The following is a 19705-nucleotide window of genomic DNA, read 5'->3' as shown; positions in this document are numbered from 1 at the left end:
CTGGTTTTGTGTTCCCCTAGGGTTATTCTTTTATTGAAGCAACTGATTTGGCTAGTTTTGAAGGCTATTTTCTATTTTATTTTTTCTAAGAGTTTTGATATAACTGAAGTTTTTTATTGTTTTTGATACATTTGATACCAATGAACGAGTTTTAGAGAAAATCTGATGGTCCAAGCTGGTTGTCACAGCAACCCTAAAGCTGGGTGACTTTGATAATTGACATTATCATTAAAAATGAAATAGTTGCATCAGAGATGCAATATTAGGTGTCTCAGGCTGCCATCTTGTAGCATAATTCGCACTTTTGGCAATACTTTCAGATTTTTTTTCTGCCACCCTGCTAACTCCTAGAGGGCCTTAAAGTTGAAAATTATGTAAAAGTTACCCCAGTTGACAGTAGTTAAAACACAATATTTGCTAACACAGAAAAAAACAGTCAATATTTCAATGATCTCTGTTTAGTTTTTGATGGGCAGCAAAGCATAGAGACAAAACATTTTTTAAAGGCAATTGAAAAAGTATGTCAAGTAAAGTAAAAGTATATAAAAATGAAAAAAGTAAAGTAATTACAAAAAAATACACAAAACAATAGCCTTCTTAAGAAAAACAAGAAATTAACTTTGTTATAAAAGCTCAAAATATTGAATGCCTTCAGACTCAGTGATTATAAAAATTAAAGCATTTTCAAAGTAAAACATTAAAACTAAGAAAATCAAATGAGAATTTATAGTGCAGGGTGGTATTGATTGAAAAAGGCTGAAAGTGTTGAACATCACTGATAAATATGGATATTTTAATTTAATTTCAAATACCAAAAACAAATATATTTGACACCTTTATTTATTTATTTATTAATACCAAGATACCAAGATACAAGATAGGTAAGCTTTAACAAGCTTGTCGCACAAAACAATTATAAAAAAGTCTATAACATAAAAAATTACTATAAAAAATTAAAGTTTTTTCAACGTGAACAACTGGATTAATACAATAACTCCATGCAAAAAAAAAGAGATAATAAAACACAAAAAAAACATGTATCTATTCATGGAAAAAATACAGAATTAAACATTTTTGATTTAAAGGGGCTTCAGATATCAGCTCATGGGTACTTGTGTAATGTAAGCAAAGCTTAATTGTGTATTATTTTTTTTTATCAAGATTGCCACCTTTTTAAGTTATTTTCCTTCTTTTTTATGTAACTATGCAAACTTTCTTATGTACTAATAACTTGGGATGCGTAACTTCAAACTCAAAACATATATGTATTTTAAATCGCCATAAAAAGCCGATTCTTTGACTTAGTGTTATCAATATTTAGGTTCTTATGCTTTTGCTATTGATAAGGATTGCTATTTACTTACCATTATTTACTATGAAGAATTTTGACTTTTTATTCCAATGAAGTCATATAGAAAAAAAGTTTGTAGAAAACTGGAAAGGGTAATCCTAAAGGGTAGTTGTAGAAAACTATTGAGTCACAAATTAGAACTTTTATATTGCTTATTAAGGGTCAAAGCCCATTGGAAGGCAACCAACCATGGGGCAATACACATTTTCTCCATGGTTTTTCCCTATTCTGGTCTCTTTCCTTTGTTTTTTTCATAATTACTTTAAAGTCCTAAATTTCTAGGAATGGAATGTACTGAAAATAAGTTTTTATGCCACTTGAAGCAAGATTATCTATAATACTAAGACAATGATAAGTGTCAATGTCCAACTTATATTGAGGAGCTTAGGCCAGCAACTCAAGGCTTGATAGAGAGTCGGAATATATGATAATATTATTTGAATTTGCAATCAAAGGTTGGTTTTGCTTAAGGTGTTCTAATGCCATGATTATGGCATTAAACTCAGCAGACATTATAGATAAATTATTATATAGTCTCTCGCCCATTGCAATTTTCAGGTGAGGAAGGAAAACACCACTTGCAACCTTCTCATTCATTTTTGACCCATCAACAAATATTTGGAAATGATTTTTATAGGTAATTGCATTAAGTTCTGCAAATTTTTTCTGGACAAAAGCAATGGGGGTTAAATCTTTATTCCACTTTGAGAAGTCATTATTTATTATGGGACTTGACCAATTCCATGGGGGGGGGGGGGATCGGGGGAAAGTAGTTGCAATAGACTTTGCTGGTATGGGGAACTTCTTCTGAATATTGGCATACTCATCTGCAATGCCTCTATACATGGCTGGATTTCTTAACCAATTATGTAATGTGTGTGAGCTATTTGAATCAATTTTCGTAAGATGTTTTGTCAAGAGAAAGCTACGTCTCTCCCTTATTGTTGTTAATCCACTCTCCATTAGCAGAAACTTGGTGCTTGTGGGTTTCCTAAAACCAAATATGAGACGTATTATATCATTTTTTGTTGTTTCAATTTTTGCATCTGGGTCTTTGCTCATGCACCAGAGACGATGAGCCCATAGTCAATATGGGGTCTTATATGTGATTTATAAAACTGGAGTAAGGTTTTCTCCTTACAGCCCCAGGGTGTAGAAAGAAGTCTTTTTAGTATATTTGTTTTTCTATAGCATTTTTTTATTGTGTTTGAAATGAGGAAGTGGAAATTAAGTTTTTGGTCAAGCATGAGACCTAGGTAATTAATATGATTATCTTCTGAAATAGTTGTTTTATTTAGAGTTAGTTTTGCATTAACATGGTTTCGCTTCCGGTGAAATTAGATTATTTTTGACTTGGTGGGTGCAATGGGTAAATCTGAATGTTGAGAGAATTTTTCAAACTATAAAAGAGACTTTTGAAGATTTGACTGTGCTACCTGAAAGGTGTTGCCACATGACCATAGCACCAGATCATCAGCATATTGTAGATTCGTGTGGGGTAGGTTCATGTCCCAGAGATATAGGGCAAATAGGAGGCAACTGAGAACTGCTCGCTGAGGTAGGCCTTTGGCTATTGTCTTTTGGGGTGAAGAGGCTGAACCAACACAAAAGATTAAATGTTGCCATTCTATGAAGGAATTAATAAAATATACTTCCTTATGGAGTACTCAAAGGTTTGCAAGTTTGTTTAATATTGTTTGTTGGTTTACATTGTCATATGCCCCTTCAAAATCTAGGACAGCTGCAACTAGGACACTATTTTTTGAGAATGATTCATTGATTGCATTTGTTAGCAAAATGAAAGCATCTGTTGAGGAGTGGTGTTCCCTGAATCCAGTTTGAGTGTGAGTGTTCATACTATTTTTTCCAACAAACCAGAGGAGTCTGTGATAGATCATTTTCTCCATTATTTTCCCCATCACAGGAGTAATCATTATAGGCCTATAAGACTCAGGGTTATCTTTGGGTTTATTTTTCTTTAGGATTGGTAGGAGGGACGAACATTTCCATATATTGGGGAACATAGAAGATGCCCAAGCGTGATTATAACAATTTAGCAGTTATTGTTTGTATGAAGGTGTGAGATTCTTTATCCATGTAGGGTGTATATTGTTATAGCTGCCGCTAGTTTTGGTCCTAATATGATGTATTGCGTTATTCAATTCCTGGATTGAAAATGGATTAGTTATGTACTCGGATCCTGGGCGTGGTTGGTAACTTGGGTTCATAGGAATTGGGGACAGTTTGCTTTGGTTATTAGATGTTAGCTTATTAACAAAAAGAGTTGCAAATAGGTTAGCTTTTTCATTATCATTGTCATAATGGGTATTATTATGGATAGGCTCATACAGGAGTGGGTTGGGGGAAGTCTTTTTCCCACAGATGTGGCTTATGACTTTATGTATAATTGGCTCATGTGTTTCTCTGGAGAGATTATTTGCAGAGATCTTCTGCAAATAATCAGAGATTATCTGGAGAGATTAGTATTTATATTTAGCATCTATTTTAGTCCTTTTTAGATTAGATTATGCTTGTAATTTTTTTAAATGTGTAGTAGGTGATGTTTTTTTTATGAATACTGTCCTGGCTGCCTTTTTTATTCTACATTTATTTAGGCACTCATTCGTCCACCATGTTTTAGGACTTTGTTTTGGGAATATTTTCTTAGGTGTTGTCCTAGGGATAGAATGATTAGCTGTATTTATTAGTAAAGATGTCAAGGCTTCAGCCTGTGTGTCAACTTTTGTGTTTGAAATGCATGAATTTTGGGTGAAAATTGTAATTTCATCATTTAGCTTATTTTGGAACATAGACCAATTTGCTTTAGTGTTGATATATTTGTATGTATGAGATGAAGTTTCAGCAGGTTCATTTAGGTAGCAAACTATAGCAAAGTGGTCAGTACATAGACTATCTATTTTATTTATGTAAATTTTGTTCAAAAAATTTAATGACACAATTTGTAGGTCAATTGTGGAGAATCTGCCACTTTTGGGGTTGAAATATGTATTCAGGTTTGGAGGGGTAGCAACAGCTAATTCATTATTACTTGAAGTCATATGCTCAATGAATTTACCAGCTTTATTTGCTGGTTTATTCCCCCACAAAAGGCTCTGGGCATTAAAATCTCCACAAATAATGATATTTTTTTAACATATTAGAAATATTTATATAATTAAAGAAATCCTTGGCATCAGTTGTTTGGCCATTAGGGTTATAAAAGCTTATTCTGTAGGTTTTTAAATTATTCAGCCAAACACTGATACCAATTGTATCAACATCATTTGCAAAATCAGGAAAATTGATGCCACAAAATTTTATATTATTTTTAACTAATAAAGCTACCCCACCTCCTTTTCTCTCTGAAGAGCTATCCTTTCTGAGGATAGTAAATCCCAGAGACTTAATTTGTTGATTTTGGGTTAGATAAGTTTCCTGGAGGCAAGCAATATTAATGGAATTATTATTCATAAAAGATATTAGTTCATTTAGCTTATTTTCTGTCAGTGATCTTACATTCCATTGGAGTATTGATATATGTTGTGTTGTTGATTTATTCTTCATATGACTGAGTATCAATGTTCAGCTTTGTTAAAAGTAAAGCAAGATCTTTTTTTGCTTGAATAAGCATATCATCTGGGATGTAGATTTTGCCAATTCTGCAATGATTTTTGTTTTCTGTAGTTGATGTATGTTCATGGCCTGAACTGCATTACAGTTTAGGATGAATAAGCATATAATTGGGGATTGCATTTTTGGCTGTGCATCCTGTTTGTTGGTTAAGGGATTAATTCCTGGTAGTGTTTCTGGTTTGTTTCTTCTTGGGAGGGGGGGGGGCAGGCTGACCTCATCTCACCGGACAAGGAGGCTTGTTGGCTTGGCGATTCCTTCTGATGGGGATTTGAGCTGGGGGGCTTAGAAGATGGTGTTTTATATGGGGTGCTTGATGCATTGGGGGCGGTTGACTTGGGGGTTTTGTTTGGTTTCATTACAGACTTTATTTGGTATTGTTGGGCAGCATTTGCTTCCATTGCTGCAAAGGGGTATGGGATGGCCTTCTCTGTTGATATTTGGAGTGTTAGAGCTCTTTTCTTGTATGCAGGGCATAATGATTTATTTGTAGATTCATGTGGGCCTTTGCAATTGATGCATGTAGGCTGAGTGTTGTTGCAAGTTGTCAACTCTTTAGGATGGAAAGCTTTACAATTACTACACTCACGGAGAATTTCATTGCATTTGTTTGTTGTGTGTCCCAGTTTGAGACACTTCTGACACTGGATAGGCTTAGGTTTGTATTCCTTGTGTGGTTTGATTTGCCCAAATAGGAATAATTTTTCTGGAATATAAATTTTTTCCTTCTGTGTGAATAAGAAGGATCTACTAGTTTTTAGGCCATTAGAGTTAGGTTTGCCAAGTGGGGTAACATCCTCAATTGGGATTGTGTATCCAGTCCTATCTGAGAGCCCTTCTTTTAATTCCTGAGTAGATATCTCTGGGGGAACGAAATAAACTACCATTTTTTGTTGGTGATTATTTTGGGATCCATTTCGATGTCATAATTGGGGTCTTGAGAGGGTATTTTAGGTTAATTATTTTATCTGCTGATTTTTGATCTTCTACAGCTATTAACAGAGATCCATCATGGTTAATATTAAGAGAGAACATTGATTTTAGCAATTTAAAAATTACAACTCTTATTGCAGTGATCATTTTTATTTTAAAGGGGGTAGTAGGAGTAATTTTAAGGTAAATTCCTAAGTTTTTGGAGGGAGGATCTTGGGCAGGGAGAAGGGAAATGCTTTTGATTGGGGAGATTTTTTTCCTTTTTTTAGAGCTTCTAGAGAGGACCTCTTGAAACCCATTATCATCATTTATGGTTACATTAGCCCCAACACTTATCATTGTCCTATTCTCTGAATTGGAGCTATCATTTGAACTTCGAAATAGTGTGCTTGACCAGCCAAGATGGGTATCTTTCACTATGGCACTTTCACTGGAATTTGATTTGGGATCTGGTGGGACTTTTTTTTTCGTAGGACTTCTAAACATTGCCTATTGAAAAAAGCTTTAAACAAAAGTAAACAAAAATAAAACTAAAACAAGAAGGGAAAATAGAATGATATCAAACCGTCTGCACTATACTATGGGGAGGAGAAACACCACAGTATAGCCCTGAGGATGAGTTGAGCAGGATTGGTACAACTGCTGATTAGAAGCAATAATAATTCACAAGAAAATTTATTTTAATTTTCTTATAGAGTTGATGATCTCTCAATTAAGTTTCTGTCAGAGCAATCACATAAAGTTTTGAAAACTGACACCATTCGTTCAAATAATCCAATGAGCTTTAGACCTTGACCATTCCGTAATAACAAATTCAGTCGAATGGGTCCTGAAAACACATTATTAATTTCAACTGAGCATTTATAATACGCTTTAGGGGGTACCTCAAAAAAATCTTGATCTAGAACCCTATGGAGAATACCACCTTTTAAATCCTGAAAATTTAGCGAATCTCTCTCAACTGATCTAAATCTTTCCAAATCAACAACTAGAATAATAACCATTCATCGAAGGGGTAGCGAGAGAACAGCAAAACAAAACTACAACGTTACCAATTACTTTTCCTGGTTCACACCAAATCAAAGACAGGCCGGCCGTAAAAAGAAAATAAACCTGAAAAAAGAAATAAGATTAAAAAAACAAATTACAGAAAAATGGAACAGAATATAAAAACAAAAAGAAAAACACATTAACACACAAAGAAATTCCGCCACAATAATAAGCGCATCCATTCAACAACATAGGAGCCTACTACCACCTACTCATATTTATCCTTTAAACTTAAAAAAAAAAAAAAAAAAAAAAAAAAAAAAAATTTTACTAGGTACTTTAAAAAAAAACTGGTACTTTCAATTTGATGAATCCTCCAGGACAAAGGGGTATAGCTAGTTGTCCTGGAATAGGGCAGATATGAGAATCCACAACCATAACTTCTCCAGTAGCCTAGAGTGATTACCCATTGGAACAGTCTACCTGAAATTGCTCTCACTGCTCTCTCTTGATATCTTTAAGATTATCATTGACAGGAGTTGGTTCATTAAACCATGAAAGACAGAGTGGAGTGTAACTGAGTCAATGACTCCTTATCATGAATGACCAGCCACTCTAAAGGGTTATTCCTTATTTTGCAGGGCAATGCAATTTAAGGTAAAGAAAGCATTAGAATATAAATTAAGAAGTTGTGAAGTGGATGCCATGGATGAAACTGCCAAAGATTTTGAAAATGCAGCCAGATTGCATAATAGCCTATCAAAATACTGTACTGGCATATTAATAAATTGAGAGGCAATAGTCAATCTGTATTTGTCCTAGGGCCTAGTTAAAAGATAAAAAAAGAGCTACAACTAGTGATAAGGACAGAGTTCAAGAGAAATATTTTTGTGAATTTCTAGGTGGCCCTATAATTTAGCTAGGATGAAAGTGAAAACATTATTTTATGCCTTTTTATACTCTTTCATAATTCAATAATTACTTCTTTTGCAAATTGCATCTTGATACCTAAAAGGGGCACCAAAAATATTTTATATGAATTATGAAAGAGCATAAAAAAACATCAAATGATGTTTTTACTTTCATCCTAGCAAAATCATATGGCCCACTGCAAATTCAACATAACTTTGAACACCCCCCCCCCCATCCCCCTAATGTGCAAATATATACCCTGAATTGGAATATTCCCTTAATTGTCGATGGCAAAGTTTTGAATCACAAAATTCAGCACTATTTTTGTCAATAGCATTTGAAAACCTTGAAATGGTAGGAAAAAGGTTTGAATTGAAAATCAAGTATTTTGCAGGTTAGGTTATAACTTCTTTGTTTGGTTACAAAAATGAAATACCTTTGGGGCCCCTTTAAGGGCTCAAGATGCAATTTGCAACAGAAGTGATTATTGTATTTTAAAAGAGCATAAAAAAGGCATCAAATGATGTTTTCACTTTCATCCTAGCTAAATTATAGGGCAATCTAGGAATTTACCAATATTTTGGGGAGAACATTTTGAAATTGTGATTAAGGTACCAAACCAGTTACTGACCCCCAACAAATGAACCGACACCCCACCCCCCTCAAAAAAAAAGAAGAAGAAAACAACTAATACCTCACTGATTTTCTTCTTCTATTTAACAGCAGGCGGGCTTTTCAGTATAACTATTTAGCCCTTTTCCTTTTGCTTCACTCTGTGGGCTACAGAGCTACTGGCTTGATTGCCTCATATTTATTAGATATATTCAGATATCTTTCAGCAGATCTTTCAACTCAAGGAGTTCAAATATAAGATGATAGATGTCGATTTCTATGCTCTGTGTGCAGGTATAGTTGACTAGGCCATTGGCTGATAGTGGGATTTTGTGGTGTTTTAAGTATTTTAACAGTTTACAAAGCAAGGTATGTTGTGCAGACGTCAGCATATTACATTCAAATAGGCAATGGTCAATTGTTTCATTATTCATATTACAATGCCTGCAAAGAGGGGACAGGGGAATTGAACCACTTGAATTAGAAAGCTTATATGAGAATGCAAGGAAATTTAGTCCATTTGTTCCAGAACGAATTCTATGATAAATTTTGGAAAGATACTTATTGGGAAAGGGGGAAAGGATAGGATTAATCTTATTAAAATTAATATCTGATAGCCTCCATTGGTAAATATCTCTAATCGGGATTAGTCTCCCACTTGGCTGGTCAATATTTATAGAATTTTTTGCTATTTCATCAACCTGATGATTACCACTTATGCCAGAGTGGCTAGGAATGTACTGAAAGTAAGTTTTTATGCCTTTATGATTTTCCTGAGGAATGGCAGCTTTTCTTCTTCTTCTTCCTCATGCTTATTGTACAACAGAATTTCTAGCTCAGTTTGATGCATCTAGTGACACAAAGAAGGGCCTAACTTTTGCCAGTCTAGGAATTTTGCAAGGATTTTGATATTTTTTTTTTTTTTTGCAAAGGCATATAATTATTATTAATCTTAATTAGACAAAATGTTGAGTATTTTTTAGGAATGTTGTGATTTTTAAATGGTTGGTTTTCTTAATGATGAAAAATTATCCTTTCAAAAATCTGACAGGGTACAGTGTCACTTTACTAGTCACAGCAAACCTATTTTCCAACATGGTCATTTTTTCTAATCTAAACAGAAAACTGGATGGACAGCCAAGTTGCAAAATTGGTTTGGCGTTTTTTCTCTTGAGTTGTGGCTATTCAGTTTTTAAAACAAATAACAGGATATATTATTTAATCTAGTTTTATTCAGGATACTGATAATGTTAAGGCTCTGTCTCAAATTTTAACATTTTCTCCTTTCCAGCCTTTTCCTAAGGTTTCAGTAATCTTTCAAATTAAAAAAGATTACATTTGTGAAGTTTCTTTACCATTTTTCTAGGATTTAATCAAATAATTTTAAGATGAATACTTTATTTGGAATTGAACCTTTCAAACATTTCGTGGTAACAACACTAAAAGACAGAATTTTTATTCCAATAGACACATGAAAAGAATTGATTTATTATGGTGATTCTAAATATATAAGTTTCTTCAAGTTTTGTATTACCCATTAAAGGCTACAAGCCTGATAGAATTTGCTTGGTTTTCAAAAAAAGGGGAGAAACACCCCCTAAAAGTCAAACAATCTTAACAAAAATAACATTTTGAGATTAAGCATTTTAATTTAATTAAGCTACCTTTTTTTCAAGCATAGAAAATAATATTTCAGCTAAATTGTCTCTTTTTCTTTAGGTAAAAATAAGCCTGCAACAAGTTCTGGTGATGGTAACAATTCTTGGTGTTGTATTTATTGCCATAAAAATGGAAGGATTGTGGCTGCTTGGGGTCACTTGTGATGGATGTGAGGGGCAAATGCACTGGCAATCTATCCCTGAAGATCTTTCAACCAATTATGACAGATCAGCAATAAAGCTAAATGAGTTCTTAAAGTCAAAAGGAACAAAGTTTACTGCAAGATATGTTTGGAAGAATAGAAGTTTTGTTTTATTAGTTAATCCTGTTGCTTTTTGATATTTTTTGCATTTTGACATTATAATTTCATTTCTTTCATTATCAAGCTCCTATCTACAAAAATATAGTACTTTGTATTTTTTGCCAGAAGAAAGATCATGCATGCCTGTTTATTGTTTTTTCTAGGGGTGATTATATTGGCCCAGTGGTGCTAGAATACTGGGAGAGGGCTCATTCAAACAGAGATTAAACCTTTTAGTGCCCATTTTAAGTGACCAAAAAGATTGGAAACTATACCCTCTAACAAGCATTAAGTCCCTGGGTGAGGCATGTAAGAAAAAGCAAAAGACAGCACAATGTATGATATTACTTTGCTTATTTTCTCCCCTTTTCTATTAAGATTTCATTCTGTTTCTATTTGTAAAGAACTTTGAAGCTTTTTAGTAAGCTGTTGAAGGAAATTTGAGGCTCTCGTATTTAGAACACTTTGTATTTTTAGGTAAAATTCTACTTTAGTTACTTTTGGCTATCTTGGAAAGGAGTTGGGTTAGGAAAATGAAACTTTCAGGGATGGATGTACATGCTAAGGTTTGTCCCGGGAAGGTACTTTGAAGTACCTACCTCCAGTCATCCCCCCCTCTATATAATGGTAAATTACTGCACATTACTAGTTGTTTTTAACTCATATTTCATCCTATATTACTATCATAAATATAAGTCACTGCTTACCTTAAACAACTTCTGCTTTTAACCTTGTTCATTAAAATATATTCCAAAATCCTATTTAAATCCTAAGCCATTTAATTTTCAACCCATGCTGACCTTCTTTATGGTATATGAAACCAGGTTTGTTGTGATGTCACACTTGCCTTATCAGACACCCTTACCCTTAAGGGTAGCAGGCACATGCCAAACAACTCTGTTGATAAGAATATTTAAACTGTATTAATTAGGGAAAGGATTTCACAAGAGAGATCAGTAAAAATAACCTAATCCTTTTTAGAGGACAAATTATGTCATAGGAAGATGTTTTTGAAATTCCCCTTCCACCTGAACTTAAAATTTTCGAAAATTCTACTTTAGAAGCTTTTAAAATATTTCTAAAGTACTAAAAGATAGTGTACTAAAAACATCAGAATTAACTTCAGAGGACGCGTTATATCACAGGAAGAGGTTTTTGAAATCACCCTACCCCCCTAACTAAAAATTTTCTAAAATTCTACTTTAGAAGCTTTTAAAATATTTCTAAAGTACTAAAAGATACAGTGCTAAAAACATCAGAATCGACTTCAGAGGACCCGTTATATCACGGGAAGATGTTTTTGAAATCCCCCTCCCCCGAAACTCAAATTTTTTCAAAATTCTACTTTAGAAGCTTTTAAACTATTTTAAATATTTCTAAAGCGCTACGACATAGAGCACTACAGACATAAGAATCAACCTTAGAGGACAATTCATGTCATGGGAAGATGTTTTTGAAATCTCCCTTCCCCCCCAAACTCAAAAATTTTCCAAAATTCTACTTTAGAAGCTTTTTAAATATTTCTAAAGCGCTAAGACATAGAGTAATAAAAACATCCGAATCGACTTCAGAGGACACGTTATATCACGGGAAGAGGTTTTTAAAATCCCCCTTCCCCCCAATCTCAAAATTTTCTAAAATTCTGCGTTAGGAGCTTTTTAAATATTTCTAAAGCATTAAGACATAGAGTTCTAAACATATCCGAATCGACTTCAGAGGAAACGTTATATCACGGGAAGATATTTTTAAAATCCCCCTTCACCCCAATCTCAAAATTTTCTAAAATTCTTCTTTAGGAGCTTTTTAAATATTTCTAAAGCACTAATAGATAGAGTGCTAAAAACATCAGAATCGACTTCAGAAGACACGTTATATCACGAGAAGAGGCTTTTGAAATCCCCCTTCTCCCCAAACTCAAAATTTTCTAAAATTCTATTTTAGGAGCTTTTTAAATATTTCTAAAGCACTAAAACATAGAGTGCTACGGGAAAAGGTTTTGAAAATCCTTCATCCCCCCAAACACAAAATTTTCCAAAATTCTACTTTAGAAGGTTTTTTAAATATTTCTAAAGCGCTAAGACATAGAGCGCTACAAATATCGGAATTGACTTCAGAGGAAAAATTATTTTATGGGAAGATGTTTTTGAAATCCCCCTTCCCCCAAACTCAAAATTTTACAAAATTTAAATTTAAAATCATTTTTAAATATTTCTAAAGCGCTAATACAAAGAGTGCTAAAAACATCCTAATCAAATTTAGAGGATAAATTATGTTATGGGAAGATGTTTTTGAAATCCCCCTTCCCCCCAAACTCAAAATTTTCTAAAATTCTACTTTAGAAGCTTTTAAAATATTTCTAAAGAACTAATAGATAGAGTGCTCAAAACATCAGAATCGACTTCAGAGGAAACGTTATATCACGGGACGAGGTTTTGAAAATCCGCCTTCCCCCCAAACTCAAAATTTTCAAAAATTCTACTTTAGAACCTTTTAAAATATTTCTAAAGTACTAATAGATAGAGTTCTAAAAACATCAGAATCGACTTCAGAGGACACGTTATATACTGGGAAGAGGTTTTTGAAATCACCCTTCCCCCCAAACTCAAAATTTTCTAAAATTCTACTTTAGAAGCTTTTAAAATATTTCTAAAGTACTAAAAGATACAGTGCTAAAAACATCAGAATCGTCTTCAGGGGACACATTATATCACGGGAAGATGTTTTTGAAATCCCCCTTCCCCCAAACTCAAAATTTTTCAAAATTCTACTTTAGAAGCTTTTAAAATATTTTAAATATTTCTAAAGCGCTACGACATAGAGCGCTACAGACATCAGAATCAACTTTAGAGGACAATTTATGTCATAGGAAGATGTTTTTGAAATATCCCTTCCCCCCAAACTCATAATTTTCCAAAATTCTACATTAGAAGCTTTTAAAATATTTATAAAGCACTAATAGATAGAGTGCTAAAAACATCAGAATTGACTTCAGAGGACACGTTATATCACGGTAAGAGGCTTTTAAAATCCCCCTTCACCCCAAACTCAAAATTTTCTAAAATTCTACTTTAGGAGCTTTTTAAATATTTCTAAAGCGCAAAAACATAGAGTGCTACGGGAAGAGGTTTTGAAAATCCTCCTTCCCCCCAAACTCAAAATTTTACAAAATTCTACTTTAGAAGGTTTTTTAAATATATCTAAAGCGCTAAGACATAGAGCGCTACAAATATCAGAATTGACTTCAGAGGAAATATTTTGTTCTGTGAAGATTTTTTTTAAATCCCCCTTTCTCCAAGCTCAGAATTTTAAAAAATATTACTTTCAACAATATTTTAAATTTTACGAAAACGCTAATACATAGATCGCTAAAAACATCAGACTCAACTTTAGAGGATAAATTATGTAATGGGAAGATATTTTTGAAATCCCCCTTCCCCCCAAACTCCAAAATTTTCCAAAATTCTAATTTATAAGATTTTAAAATATTTCTAAAGCACTAATAGATAGAGAGCTAAAAACATCAGAATCGACTTCAGAGGACACGTTATATCACGGGAAGAGGTTTTTAAAATCCACCTTCCCCCCAAACTCAAAATTTTTCAAAAATCTAATTTAGAAGATTTTTAAATATTTCTAAAGCTCTAATATATAGAGTGCTAAAAACATCAGAATCGACTTTAGAGGACACGTTATATCACGGGAAGAGGTTTTGAAAATCCCCCTTCCCCCCAAACTCAAAATTTTCCAAAATTCTACTTAAGAAGCTATTAAAATAATTCTAAAGCACTAATAGATATAGGGCTAAAAACATCAGAATCTACTTCAGAGGACACGTTATATCACGGGAAGAGGTTTTGAAAATCTCCCTTCCCCCCAAACTCAAAATTTTACAAAATTCTAATTTAGAAGCTTTTAAAATATTTCTAAAGCACTAATAGATAGAGTGCTAAAAACATCAGAATCGACTTCAGAGGACACGTTATATCACGGGAAAAGGTTTTGAAAATCCCCTTTCCCCCCAAACTCAAAATTTTACTTTAGAAGTTTTTTTTAATATTTTTCTAAAGTGCTAAGACATAGAGCGCTACAAACATCAGAATCAGCTTTAGAGGAAAAATTATGTCATGGGAAGATTTTTTTGAAATCCCCCGTCCCCCCAAACTCAAAATTTCTGTCGAAGTTAAATTTATGCAACCTGTGACTAAACAGGCGCAATCGTTGGGTCAACCATGTAGGCTCAACACTATGATATTTGCATGAAGGGTAAATGGGTATTTGGTGGAATAAAGCGAGAAACTGGTAATTCATGGTTTCTGTGCCGGATAGAAGTAGTGCCACGTTGTTGGGAATTATCCAAAACCGAATCCTGCCAGGGACAACAATTATCAGCGACTGTTGGAGGGCCTAAGATTGCCTGGTTAGCCAGGGCTATCAGCATTTACGCGTCAACCACAGTATAAATTTTGTTGACCCTACAACAGGTGCTCACACACAAAACATCAAAAGACGCTGGCGTGACGTTTAAGACAATATACCCAGATATGGCAGAAGAGAGGCACATATGGAAGGAAATCTGGCAGAGCATTACTTCAAAAAAAAAAATTCACTCTCCTCGAGAATGCACCATTTCATGAAATATATATATCGGAGCTTTATAACCCCAACTAATTTGTTTTTTATGAGTATTATTTACTAATTAATGTTTAAAACGTTGTAACAGAAAATTTGGCAATTACGGTATCTAACCCCATTTGTTCTTAAAGCAATTCAAATATTTTTGTCCAAATAGTTTAGTGTAGCAATCTTCATTCTTGAAGTTACGAGACGTTATTAAAGTGTATCTAGGGAGGGGGAGAGAGAGGGCAGAAGTACATATTTGACTATAGATTATTCGGTACTTGTGCATTATAAACAACCCACCACTATACACAAAAGAAGTTAAGTTTGGTTACTGCTAATGAAATAAAATAGGATGAAAATATAATAGTTTAGAAAGAAATTTGGGCTATATATTTGCACATTAGGGGGTGGGGGTAAATCAGAGCATATATTAAATACGTAACCTAACCCAGGTACCTTTTTCCCTCCCTAAACCCAAAAAAACAACAGTTTAAGTATTGTAAATGCAATAAGAAATCACTTCTGGTTTCCTTGTTCAGTCTATAGTGGTGGTTTATTTATAAGGCAAAAGTACTAATTAATCTATATTCGTTTCGATTATTTGTTTTTGGAAATCCCTTAACATTTTGAGTAACCACATCAAACATATTCAAATAGTTTAATCTTATAATGTTGAAAAATTTTGCTTTTCTTTTTTACATCCGCGATTTAAAATATGTAAAAAATGTTGGAACTTATATAGAAATTTTCTTTCGAGGGTGCAAAGGTTAGCTGAAAGGAGATTTGATCGGGGGAGGAGTAGGAGGGCGGGGGCGGTGGTCAGCAACTTGCTCGCGGTGCCGCTGCTTTTGCTAATGTAAACTGACCATTTCGTTGAAACGTGTTGCACCAGAATAATATTCTAAAATCTGGTTGATAAATTGCCTGTCTAACAAATTTGTCTGAGTTTCGTAAAAGGGGAAACAACCCCTAAAAGTAAAAGATTTTAATAAAACTCATACCATCAAATTTGTGGTACTTGGCGAATACCCGCCGGAAAATCCCCCCGGAAAATACCTCCCCGTGGAAAATGCCCCCCCCCCATGGGAAATATCCTCACGAAAAATCCCCCCTCCCCCCAAAAAAATACCCCCGTGGAAAATAAGGCTTTTCAAATTATCAACCAGATTTTAGAGTATGAAGGGGGACTGGGATGTATGGTAAAAGGGATTTCTAAAACTTTGAATGACCTTTAAAAATTTGTGAGTTATAGCAACAGAAAACAAATTTGGGCTATATATGTGCAACTGCGGGGGTGGGGGCTAAATCAGCGCATACATTAAATATGTAACCTAACTCAGACAACTTTGTTAGACAGGAAATTTATCGACCAACTTTAAAGTACTATTATGGTGCACCACGTTGCAACGAAATGGTCAGCTTAGATTAGTATAAGCAAGGGCCCCGCCAGCAGGTTGTTGACCCCCCCCCCCCCCCTCCTCCCGCTATCCAATATCCGTTCTGCTAACCTTTGCACCCTTGCAAGAAAACTTTTATAATTTGTCCTCTGAAGTCGATTCCGATGTTTGTAGCGCTCTATGTCTTAGCGCTTTAGAAATATTTGAAACCGCTTCTAAAGTAAAATTTTGGAAAATTTTGAGTTTGGGGCAAAGGAGGATTTAAAACATATCTTCCCATGACATAACGTCTCATCTTAAGTCGATTCTGATGTTTGTAGCGCTCTATCTATTAGTGCTTTAGAAACATTTTCAAAGCTTCTAAAGTAGAATTTTGGAAAATTTTGAGTTTGGGGGAAGGGGGATTTCAAAACCTCTTCCCATGATATAACGTGTCCTCTGAAGTCGATTCTGATGTTTTTAGCACTCTATCTATTAGTGCTTTAGCAATATTTTAAAATCTTCTAAAGTAAATTTTGTAAAATTTTTAGTTTGGGGGGTAAGGGATTTTTCAAAACCTCTTCCCGTGATATAACGTGTCCTCTGAAGTTAATTCTGATGTTTTTAGCACTCTATGTCTTAGCGCTTTAGAAATATTTTAAAAGCTTCTAAAGTAGAATTTTGCGAAAATTTTGAGTTTGGGGGGAAGGGGGATTTCAAAAATATCTTCCCATAACATAATTTTTCCTCTAATGTTGATTCTGATTTCTTTAGCGCTCTATGACGTAGCGCTTTATAAATATTTAAAATATTTTAAAAGCTTATAAAGTAGAATTTTGAAAAATTTTGAGTTTGGGGGGAGGGGGGATTTCAAAAACATCTTCCCATGACATAAATTGTCTTCTAAAGTTGATTCTGATGTCTGTAGCGCTCTATGTCGTAGCGCTTTAGAAATATTTAAAATATTTTAAAACCTTCTAAAGTAGAATTTTTTGAATTTGGGGGTAGGGGGCTTTTAAAAACATCTTCCCATGATATAATGTGTCCTCTGAAGTTGATTCTGATGTTTTTAGCACTGTATCTTTTAGTACTTTAGAAATATTTTAAAACCTTCTAAAGTAGAATTTTGGAAAATTTTGAGTTTGGGAGGAAGGGTGATTTCAAAAACCTCTTCCCTTGATATAACGTGTCCTCTGAAGTCGATTCTGATGTTTTTAGTACTCTATCTTTTAGTACTTTAGAAATATTTTAAAAGCTTCTAAAGTAGAATTTTAGAAAATTTTAAGTTCGGGTGGAAGGGGAATTTCAAAAACATCTTCCCATGACATAATTTGTCCTCTAAAAAGGATTAGGTTATTTTTACTGATCTCTCTTGTGAAATCCTTTCCCTAATTAATACAGTTTAAATGGTCTTATCAACAGAGTTGTTTGGCATGTGCCTGCTACCCTTAAGGGTAAGGGTTTCTGATAAGGCAAGTGTGACATCACAACAAACCTGGTTTCATATACCATAGAGAAACTCAGCATGGGTTGAAAATTAAATGGCTTAGGATTTAAATAGCATTTTGGAATATATTTTAATGAACAAGGTTAAAAGCAGAAGTTGTGTAAGGTAAACAGTGATTTATATTTATGATAGTAATATAGGATGAAATATGAGTTAAAAACAACTAATAATGTGCAGTAATTTACCATTATATAGAGGGGGATGAGTGGAGGGAGGTACTTCAAAGTACCTTCCCGGGACAAACCTTAGCATGTACATCCATCCCTGAAAGTTTCATTTTCCTAACCCAACTCCTTTCCAAGATAGCCAAAAGTAACTAAAGTAGAATTTTACCGTATTTTTATAATATTCTGATGTTTTGGCCAAGTATTTTCCACAAAAAAGTTATTTATTTGTTTTTATCAATCAAAAGTAATTTCTTGTAAAAGCAATTCCTAAAAGATATTTCTTTTATTATTTTTAGCTTTTTGCTTCATCCACTAGGTAGCAATGATGTTCCCCCACCTTGTAATATTTTTTTTTTTGGCACTCAGTTTAAAAAAAAATTAGTCAGCAAAGTTGTGGTGCTTTGCAAAGCCTCATAATTTGGTAAAAATTTAGAATTGTGGGCCCTGATAAGGAGACATATTAAGAAAACAATTCTTACTTTGAAATATGTATAATGATCCTAGTTAACATATTATCCAAGGGGAGAACCTTTACCCTCAAGTCTTTTTTTTCTTCTTTTTCAAACTTAAAAGAAAGAAATTACAATTTTTTCCACACTCTCAATACAATGTGTAAATCTTTTGAAATTGCTGCTATAAATTGTTCTTATAGATAGCATTCATCTTGGTCATTGTTAATTCCGTTTTTTTTTAAATGATAGATAAAGCAGCAGCAAAAATACAAAATATTGCTATAAATATACATATACATACAGAGTATATACCCCCACCCCCCTAATGTGCAAATATACAACCAAAATTGCATTCTGATTCTAAATATAACCTTCATTCGCATGACAAATCAATGTTTCCCCCACCCCCCCTGATGTGCAAATATATACCCTGATTTGGATATATTTAGGGGTTGGGGTTCAGTTCATTTGGTTATATTTAGGTTCAGAATGAAATTTTATTATATATTTGCACATTAGGGGGGTGGGGGTATATACTCTGTAAGTATATGTATAGTAATATTTTGTATGGTCCTTACTAGATACGTACTTCCAGAACTTCTTCGGGTTATTCTTACTATCATCAGCTAGCTTGGACTCGTAACTTGCGTAAAGTTTTTTAGTTAGGCTCCTTAGTGTGTTTCGAGCTTTCGCAAACTTTTGGTAGTGTTCTTCTTTCCCTCCTTTATTGTACTTTCTCCAGTACCGTCCCTTCCTGTTTCTTTCCTTGCGTATCTTGGGGGCCATGAAAGGCAGTGTTTTGGGCTTCGGCGTGAGTTTTACTGACGTGTGCTTTTTTTTTTAAGTGTAAGTAGCTTGTCCTTTAGGTTAGCCCATTGTTGGTCGACGTCCCCTTGAAGGAAAAGTGACCAAACTACACCTTCCAGCCGTTTTCTGATTGCCCCGTAATCTACATAAGTTTTCTTTATGTAATCATTTTTTATCAAACGAAATGACAGATTCACTTCTAGGATTAAATGATCGCTTTTTCCTAGAGGGGGTACGTAATTTATGTTCTGAAGCTGGTCTTTATCCTGTAAGAACACTAGGTCCAGTAGAGTTGGTCTCTGGAAAAGTCGGCCTCTAGTAGCTTGTTCGACAATCTGGTAGAGATTAAGGTCGTGAAGGCAGTCTGTGAATAGATTTGTGCTTCTGC

At 34.0% G+C, this 19705-nt stretch overlaps 1 protein-coding gene across 3 annotated transcripts in view; it reads right to left on the bottom strand.

Moving 5' to 3' along the window:
- LOC148951240 (cysteine-rich PDZ-binding protein) overlaps positions 1–19705 on the bottom strand; it is a 37781-nt gene that overhangs the window by 9242 nt on the left and 8834 nt on the right. For 2 of the 3 annotated variants that reach the window (XM_089090754.1, XM_089090753.1), the window contains one exon: positions 6967–7027. In XM_089090754.1, the coding sequence (XP_088946880.1) occupies positions 6967–7027 (61 nt within the window). Of the gene's footprint in view, positions 1–6966; positions 7028–19705 lie in introns of those variants that run through there. The other variant, XM_089090752.1, reaches the window with a different exon arrangement.

The sequence above is a fragment of the Artemia sp. Qi Xiang Cuo genome, chromosome 6 (assembly GCF_049724085.1).
Source record: "Artemia sp. Qi Xiang Cuo chromosome 6, ASM4972408v1, whole genome shotgun sequence".
Classification (NCBI taxonomy): Eukaryota; Metazoa; Arthropoda; class Branchiopoda; order Anostraca; family Artemiidae; genus Artemia; species Artemia sp. Qi Xiang Cuo.
Note: the sequence above shows the minus strand (reverse complement) of the source record. Positions and strands in the feature narration are given on the sequence as shown.